The sequence below is a fragment of the Cephus cinctus genome, unplaced genomic scaffold (genome assembly GCF_000341935.2).
Source record: "Cephus cinctus unplaced genomic scaffold, Ccin1 Ccin1_scaffold0126, whole genome shotgun sequence".
NCBI classification, from domain to species: domain Eukaryota; kingdom Metazoa; phylum Arthropoda; class Insecta; order Hymenoptera; family Cephidae; genus Cephus; species Cephus cinctus.
This window is the reverse complement of record NW_014332860.1, coordinates 49001-57954: the sequence shown is the minus strand read 5'-3', so window position 1 is coordinate 57954 and position 8954 is coordinate 49001. Positions and strand designations below refer to the sequence as shown.

The 8954-nt window shown below is 36.8% G+C and overlaps 1 protein-coding gene across 5 annotated transcripts in view; it reads left to right on the top strand.

The window, feature by feature from the left end:
* The window catches only part of LOC107262721 (V-type proton ATPase 116 kDa subunit a), a 13229-nt gene extending 5192 nt beyond the window's left edge, over positions 1-8037 (top strand). For 2 of the 5 annotated variants that reach the window (XM_015729207.1, XM_015729205.1), the window contains exons 4-12: positions 4782-4908; positions 4987-5163; positions 5267-5479; positions 5553-6315; positions 6400-6629; positions 6703-6922; positions 6998-7169; positions 7244-7377; positions 7451-8037. In XM_015729207.1, the coding sequence (XP_015584693.1) occupies positions 4782-4908; positions 4987-5163; positions 5267-5479; positions 5553-6315; positions 6400-6629; positions 6703-6922; positions 6998-7169; positions 7244-7346 (2005 nt within the window). In that variant the 3' untranslated portion in view covers positions 7347-7377; positions 7451-8037. Of the gene's footprint in view, positions 1-222; positions 276-444; positions 1232-3311; positions 3413-4781; positions 4909-4986; positions 5164-5266; positions 5480-5552; positions 6316-6399; positions 6630-6702; positions 6923-6997; positions 7170-7243; positions 7378-7450 lie in introns of those variants that run through there. The other 3 variants (XM_025080117.1, XM_015729206.1, XM_015729208.1) reach the window with 3 other exon arrangements.
* The last annotated feature ends 917 nt before the right edge of the window (positions 8038-8954 follow it).

Here is an 8954-nt window from a genome sequence, read left to right as displayed (position 1 = left end):
TGGGGGGGGAGGAAGGCTGGAGGAATTTTTCCAAGTAAACTCCAGTCGCTAGGCTAATGCGTTTTGCTTGGCAACTATGAGCGTCGCGCACTTGCCGTCGGTGCACTCATTGGAGCTTTGTTTCTCTTTGTTTCTTCGCGAGATCAGGGTATTCTAAGTGGTGCACCGGACGTCTAGCATTAAGTAGAGGGCACGTTAAGTTAGTGTGTTCTATGGTTACAGCACCTGTACACTGCGGCAGACACCATAGGAGCACACTATAGGAATCCCCTCAGGCAAGCTGTTACCAACCGTTATTTGCGTTTGCGCAACCCTGTTTTTGCTCAATGTCTGCCTGTAGCTGTCCGTGCTCTCCCATTGCCAGAAAGAATGATCGACGCGCGTCGTCATTGTCAAAGCATTCTCTTCAGAATGGAGTTTAAAAATTATTTACTAAATTATTACCTTCTTTCCTATTGTGATTCTTATATAATCGTAATTGTCTCTAACTTGCTGACTTGAGGAATTTTTTCGAGAGTCATATAAGTCATTTAACTGTTTTAACTGGCTCTATTTTTTATAGGCATGCTTGCAAATGTATTATACATACTTTGACTACTGTTTCGCTAGTCACTTTATCATATGACTCATAGATTAATCGAAGCGCCATGACGCTTGCAAGAGTTTATTAGTTTATTTATTCACTCCTTAGAAACGATAGCAGACTTCAAACGTATCAATTATCAAGATTCGGAGCTTTAGATCCGCATACCGAGAAATGCTTTGACAATTCCTGATGCACTTTAAAGACAAACGCGACTGTTTGCTTTGTTGAATAACAATCTATTTACTTGTCTTCGATCGGATTTTTAAGTTTTTAGTTTTTACTTTACGCGTTCAATGCTCACGCGATGTCTTTAACGACGCGCAAGAGATTCCATAACCTAGCATTCTACGCTCACACTGTACAACAGTTGATACAGTTTGACATAACCTGTACGACTTGTCTTAACGGACCGTATTTCAAACTGTATCGAAATAATTGTTTTAAATCGTGTATTGCCGGTGATGAAAGATTCATTGAGTAGTGGAAAAAAACAAACGAAAGGATCTAATCGCTGGCTTCTACATAGGCGTATCTAATAATTTATCGGAGCATTCTCTTGTGACTAGTGAACAAAAAATATTATTCGGTACAACATGTAGAGACTGTCATGTGAATAACATATAAATGATGATGGTGTGGCCATGGGTATGTATATGAATATATATTTTTATTAACCACGGCGTTTTTTCGCATTGCAAGCTTTTCACTATATCCTGATTTGTTCTCGAGAACTATTTTATTTTTAATATTTGACATTTATCGATATGGTGACGGAGGGGAATCGGTGTGTCATATTATTTGGTAGCCCTGCTGACAGATTGCCTATAATTTGGTGTGTCTCGTGCCTGCTTGCTTCTTTTTTACTTTATTTAATTGTCGCATTTTGTACCACGATCCTTCTGTGCTGTCGATAATTAACGCAAATAACTCAAAGAGAGTTTATGTTGCTACGAAGAATTAAATTAAATTGTGGTAATGAAAATGCATAATACCATAGAGTTCGACGAATAACTCACATTAATGTAATCGGAGCTGAACGTTGAATGGTTAAACGAATGAACGTACGAGTTTTGGTGTTACTTTAACGTAGAGGAATTGGGTGACATTAATCAACAATAACCTACTCTCAATAAACCCAAATCAAAGTAATGTACGTCTTGTAAATTTCTTTCAGATTGTTCAATAAGAATCACCATGTTTCTACGATAGAATGTATCTTAGCGAGTCCCTACTGCTTTCTGGAATGATATTTTTACGAATCATCGTTATCTCGAACAGGCAAAGAAGTCGAACCGTTCATTTTCACGAATGGCAAATTTCCGAGTCGTCTTATTCTTGAAAAGTCAGTTTTCTCAGAAATTCAAGTTACCGATGGAAACGTATCGAGCCGGATTGAAATAGCTTCGTTCCGTTAAAAGATATATATATATATAAATATTACTGTAAAGATTTAAAGTAGCCCAATAAGTTGATAACACGTTAGATAAGAAAATTTGGATATTGAACTCTGGTTAATAGTAGTTCACCTGCATAGACAACAAAAGTGTATAAATTTTTCCTTGGCTTCGGTGTCGATGTTGTTAAGATTGATAAAAAGTATGAAATACAATTTAAAAAATGTTGTTATTTAACAAAAGTAATGTAGTTTGGAACTATCCTACGGTAGCAGAATTGTGAAATTTGCCAGCCATATTTTCTGGGTAAAGTGCATGCGTGGATACTTGAATCTTATTTAGGAAATACATTAACACCAGCATTGTTCAAGATACGTTCTAAGCATGTCTCTCCTTTTACCTTTCGGTAAAATGAGTTTTCGAGAAAACGACTGTTCGAGATTACAATATTCGATAAACGATAGAGGGACTCTCTCTCTTAGTTACAGTGTTAAAGTATTTATTTATATATACATATATTATACATACATAAAATTTTTATTTATTACATTACGTATACTATATATGTATATACATATATTTTTGCCCAAGAAATAGCTTCAGGACGATTTCTTGTCCGAATATATACACACACACTGTATACACGGTTACGCAGGACTCTCGCACCATCCGAAGATGGTCGTACAATGGTAATTAATGGAAATCAAATGAGAATCAGGTAGTGCGACAGTCCTGAATAACCTTGTATATACGTGACAGACAAAGTTCAGTGGACTGAGAGTGATGATGGCATTAACAAGATTGGCAATTCGTATTTAGAAAAAGTGCGGTGACTCGTGACGCCCTAGTACGTTCAAAGCCAATAAAAATAATGCAAACAACAGCAAAGTTACGAATCCCGCGTTACCACTTGTTCCAGATCCACGTGTACAGGCCGTTACGTAAAACTTTGAAAGCGAACGAAGAATAAGAACGTACAAAATATTAGGCTCAAAATACAAGCCTCCATTCGATGGCAAAGAGTAACTAGTTTACTTCAAATATTTCCTATTCATATAATCTCTGCCACGTGTCAAGTTTTTCTACGATTGCCGAGTTTTCCAAAATTGTCATTTTACTTCGAAGGGACAGCAGTTCGCCACCGCGTGTAACTGCCTATTGAAAACTGACTTTGACTCTTTGCTTGGCTTTGATACGTCCAGGGCTTTCCCTCGATGACAACCGCACGCACATTGAAAGCCAAGCACCCATGCAACAGCAGAGTGGCATTGGAGCATTGTGGTCGTGTATAGTGTGCTAATTTGGTTGTGTCTTGTCTGTTGTGTCGTCAGCAAGAGCACGCAGGCTTGAACCCCACCGAGTCCATGACACGCGCATTGATTAGTGACGATAATATCGCCCGCCAGTCTGCCCTCGGTCCTGTCCAGTTGGGGTACGTACCTAGAACACCTCCTTGGCTCACGTCTAACAAGCTGCTTTAACACCTTCGAACGAGACTTCCTTTTACACTGCAAGCACAATATTAACGTATTTTAATATTTCAGTAATTGGATCTTCTACGTGAATTATAGCGGGACCATAAGCTGCTCAGCGCTCTTCATAACTTTAGAGATTTGAAGTTTTATTTTTATATTTCTTTTTTTAAATTCAATAACGCGACACGACTAATACCCAGGCATAAATTAATATTGTGCTTTTTTCTCTTTTTCCTTGGCCCGTTTAGCATTCTATAGTTGTAACAGTCTATCGCAACATTAATCTATCTTATGCCTTGCTGACTATCATGTATTTATCGAGACTCGTGGAAGTCTATGGAATGCTATATATCCTACTATCAGCACTTACATTCTATGACGTAGCATGTATAACATCTCACTTCCTCTTCCTGTCTAATCTTCTAAAGCAACTTTATCGTTTATTGATAATTATTAAGATACGAAATGATCGACAATCGGCCATCTTGGATATTAGATTTTCTATGTCGATCGGACGTTTCTTAGGTCATCTCGTGTCTTATGTCACTTACATAGTTTTCTATCTATCTAATCATATTGGATTCTCTTAAGTGGGCAGTATTTAATTTATGAGGATACACCGAAACTAGACGATTAACCAATTATTGTGAACCGTTGCATCCGTAATATTATAGATTTCGTTTAATCACACTATTCGATACTTAAAACCCCTTGTCATAAGTGTTTGGATTGCTGTTGTTTGTTGAATTCCTTGTTGTCTTTTGGAAGTTTTACATAGGCAGTAAACAACCTCGTAATTCGTGACAATTCAAGGTATGTAAAAAAAAGAAAAAAGAAAAAAAAATTAAAAGGAAAAATCGAAAGGGCAAAAAAAATGACCATGGCTGCAAAAATCATCATTATCTTTCAACGACAGTTGGAGACATGACCTACATCGGTTATCCATCGATATTTTCAAAGAACTTTTTTTTTGTCAACGGATTCGTCAGCTCTGCGATATTTATATTTTGCAATTCACTGCGCAACTCGGTGAATACATATTTTTTGACAATATGCGAATCGATACAGATTGAAAAAGAAAAAATGATGTATTGACAATTCGGTAATTGGCGAAAACACGTAGAAGAATTGGACGGACAGTATGTTAATTATTGTATATCTCAAATCGATCGGTCAAGTGAAGAAGCAATTGCTTTCGTCTGTTAGATTAATATAGGTGTAAGTTATTAACGGTATACGTGATTAAAGTTGCCCTGGTTAGGTTAGGTTCTCGAAGCGTGTTGCGCGTTTGAAAAAATTGTCGCTTCAATAGATTTTCTTGTATAGTTTCGTCGCGGGAGTCATACTCCGAGAACGTATTCCTGCCTTCGAGCGCATGCTCTGGCGTGCCTGCCGTGGAAATGTGTTCCTGCGCCAAGCTGAGATCGAGACTCCTTTGGAAGATCCATCAACGGTAAGAGGATGCTGAGGCAGGCAAGGCAAGGTGCCTTGGTCCTTGTTGTACTAATGAGGAATGATTCATTGCTTTTAGGGAGATCAAGTCTTCAAGTCTGTCTTCATCATCTTCTTCCAAGGTGACCAGCTTAAGACTCGCGTCAAGAAGATATGCGAGGGCTTCCGAGCAACTCTGTACCCTTGTCCTGAGGCTCCTGCTGATCGTCGTGAAATGGCTATGGGTGTCATGACTCGAATCGAAGATCTGAATACTGTTAGTTTTTTTCTTCTATTTTCTTTCTTTCTTTTTTTTATATGTATTATTTTTACATGTCGAATTTGTTTAGTCTAATCCTTGTATGAATTTTCACATCTAGGTATTGGGACAAACTCAAGATCACCGTCATCGCGTTTTGGTGGCTGCTGCTAAGAACATAAAGAATTGGTTCGTGAAGGTTCGCAAGATCAAGGCTATTTATCATACCTTGAACTTGTTCAATCTGGACGTCACTCAGAAGTGTTTGATTGCTGAATGCTGGGTGCCTGTTTTGGATATTGAGACCATTCAGTTGGCACTACGTCGTGGAACCGTAAGGGTCAAACAGCTGATACGAGCTTCACGGTTAATACTGGGATTCACTTGTATTATTATTATTGTTTTAGGAACGTAGTGGAAGTTCCGTGCCGCCGATTTTAAATCGCATGGAAACTTTTGAAGATCCTCCGACCTATAATCGAACGAACAAATTCACCAAAGGTTTTCAGGCTCTTATCGACGCGTATGGCGTTGCTTCCTATAGGGAGATGAATCCTGCTCCTTATACCATTATCACATTTCCGTTTTTGTTCGCCGTTATGTTCGGTGATACTGGTCATGGTATGATTATGGCTCTATTTGGAGGATGGATGGTGCTTAAGGAAAAACCCCTGGCTGCAAAGAAATCTGATAACGAAATTTGGAATATTTTCTTCGGCGGACGATATATTGTATTTTTGATGGGCCTCTTTTCAATGTATACGGGATTCATTTACAACGACTTCTTCTCCAAGTCTTTAAACATCTTTGGAACGTATTGGAAAGTTAATTACAATTGGACTACAGTTAGTAGCCTCCCGTCGTTGCAGTTGGATCCGAATGGTACCGATTACTTACAGAGACCTTATCCCATTGGTATGGATCCTGTGTGGCAATTATCCGAGAATAAGATTGTCTTCTTAAATTCATACAAGATGAAGATCTCCATTATCTTTGGAGTGATTCACATGATATTTGGTGTCGTTGTGGGCCTTTGGAATCATATGTATTTCAAAAAACGTATCAACGTCATCTGCGATTTTATTCCTCAAATGATTTTCTTGCTCTTCCTCTTCTTTTACATGGTGTTGCTCATGTTCATCAAGTGGATCAAATACGCTCCAACCAACGGTTAGTCAACATAAATAACCATTTTAATCCAATTATAATCTTTCCTCCTTATAATCAAAATCGATCTTGTATTTTTTTTTTTAGAGGAGATTAATGGACCGTACTGCGCGCCATCAGTATTAATCACGTTCATCAATATGGTGCTTTTCAAAGCGAATGTTGCTCCCTCAGAAGTCTGCGACCCTTGGATGTTCAGTGGCCAACTTGGAGTTCAAAGAGCCTTGCTCATCCTGGCTGTACTTTGCATTCCATGGATGTTGTTCGCCAAACCTTTCTTACTAATGCGTAACATGAAGAGCAAAATGCATCAACAGGTATCTTTGGCTTTGCATTTAAATGCAGTAATTATTTATAAGTATTATAAAAGACAACGATGGCCTTGTTTAGTTAAACAACCATGGAACCGAGAATGGAGATGTAGAAGGTGGCGCTGGAGCTGTTCAGCAAAATGCTGGAACAGTGCAGGGTGGTCACAAAGAAGAGGAACAGCACGACATTGGAGAAATCTTTGTTCATCAGAGTATCCATACCATCGAATATGTTCTTGGCAGTGTGTCTCATACTGCCTCATACCTACGTCTCTGGGCACTGTCTCTAGCCCATGCCCGTAAGCGTTCATAAGTTATTAATTTAAAAATCCAATGTATCAGGAAAGCTAATCAAATTTATAATTTGTATCCAGAACTCTCCGAAGTGCTGTGGAATATGGTTATGCGAAACGGACTTAGATATGAGAATTGGTATGGTGGTGTCATCCTCTGGGTTGTATTCGCTCTTTGGGCTGTGCTTACCGTTGGTATCCTTGTTCTCATGGAAGGTCTTTCGGCATTCCTGCATACACTTCGTCTTCACTGGTAAGATTCTTTGATAACGATTTATCTACGTGCAAAGTGCTTATTTCATGCTTAAATTATAAATGCATCCGTAGGGTGGAGTTCCAGAGCAAGTTCTACATGGGTGCAGGATACACCTTCCAGCCCTTCTCCTTTGAAATTATTCTGGATTCTGCGCAGGCCACTGTCGAGGATTAAAATTTTTTAATCTTTTTTCTGGCCGTTTAAAGTATGTCGTTATGTACTTCTCTTCTACGTTGCTGGGTCATAGATGTGCGTAATTTACTATTTACTTATTTTAGAATCGAGGACGTCGGTGACCCTTATCCTCTAAATATTCTATTCTGTGCATAGTATATGTATAGAATTAATGCAGATCAATTGTACTTGAGTGAATTTTACATGCTACCAAGAATTTAAGTTTCATCTTTTATGAATGTACCCCGAAGAATTAAGAAACTGGTTTTCTCTCTTATTACAGTGAATAAACTGTAGGTGCTTTACGAGAGGTTATGAGTTTTACAGTCAAGGATATGTAGTGTAGCCAAAATACCATCTATTTAAAACTCTCTATTATGTGCATAACATTTCATGTAAAATGTAAGTAATAAATATACCGAGCATTAATTATACCGACTTATTAAAACACGTGTTAATCAGGTATTAAAACTTCGAACCATAAATGTTCGATTTTATTGGCTTATTGTTAAATTTCGGTCATATAGTTGTATAATGACTAATATTTATGAAGCTCACTAATCTTTATCCTTCATGGCTCTATGTACTCTTAATGATATATCAAATAAATGTATCAGTGTCCATCATGGCCTAGCTTCGTCGCTGCCATGAAATTCTTGCAAAATTCGAATAAATCAGCAACTTCACTTTATCTGATTCTTATTCTTTCATATACTTTTCGGAGATGGAAGGATTTATTAAAACCTATCATGTTATAAGGTTTTGCAAATGGTTAGATACAGATATTAACTTGGAAAAAGAGGAACCGTGAGAATAATATAAGGAGTTTCAACGAATCGTAATTTAGTTGAAGTAGATAAATATTTATCTCAAGTTTTTCCTGTACTTATAGTTTTTTTTTCCAATAAGATTCTGTTTCTTCTCACAATTTTTAAAACAAACATAAAGTCATCGGCGTAAAGTTCTCCAAGTTGCAGCTATGAATTTTGTAATATTCATATATTATAAAGATGGCTAAAATCAAAATCATTTATTAATTTAATTTTTTTAAGTTGGATTTCATGGAAAAAGGTTTATTAGTTGATTTTTTGAAACCTACTAAAGATATTAAATACATAGTGATATTATGGTTTGATACATTTCATTATTTTTGCAAATTCTTCCAGAAATTACAATCCAATAATAATAATAATTCTTACTGTATCAAATATTACATTTTACATAAAATTAAAATAGCTTTCAGTTAGCTGCAGTTATAAATTGTAATATTAGCCACAATTTACCTTCAACTTACAGTCACTCCACGAGTTAAGTTTTTTTTATTTAGGGTGAATCTACTACACTCTAAATGTTCACAATTATTTTCATAAATGAAGTACCTTTATTAACATAAAAAAGGATAACAAATTGCTCTAGCATTATTTCGTAATACACACTAAATTTAAACAGTTTTGAAACTCATCCTGTTTATAATGAGACTATTTCCTTATTTTCAAATGAAATTAGAAACTTAATGTCACGTTTGAGGATGTCATTAAAAATAGACAAATAACTTTAAATTCCAATAATTCATTTTTTGTAACTGCTTATCCAATAGCAGTGGCTCCT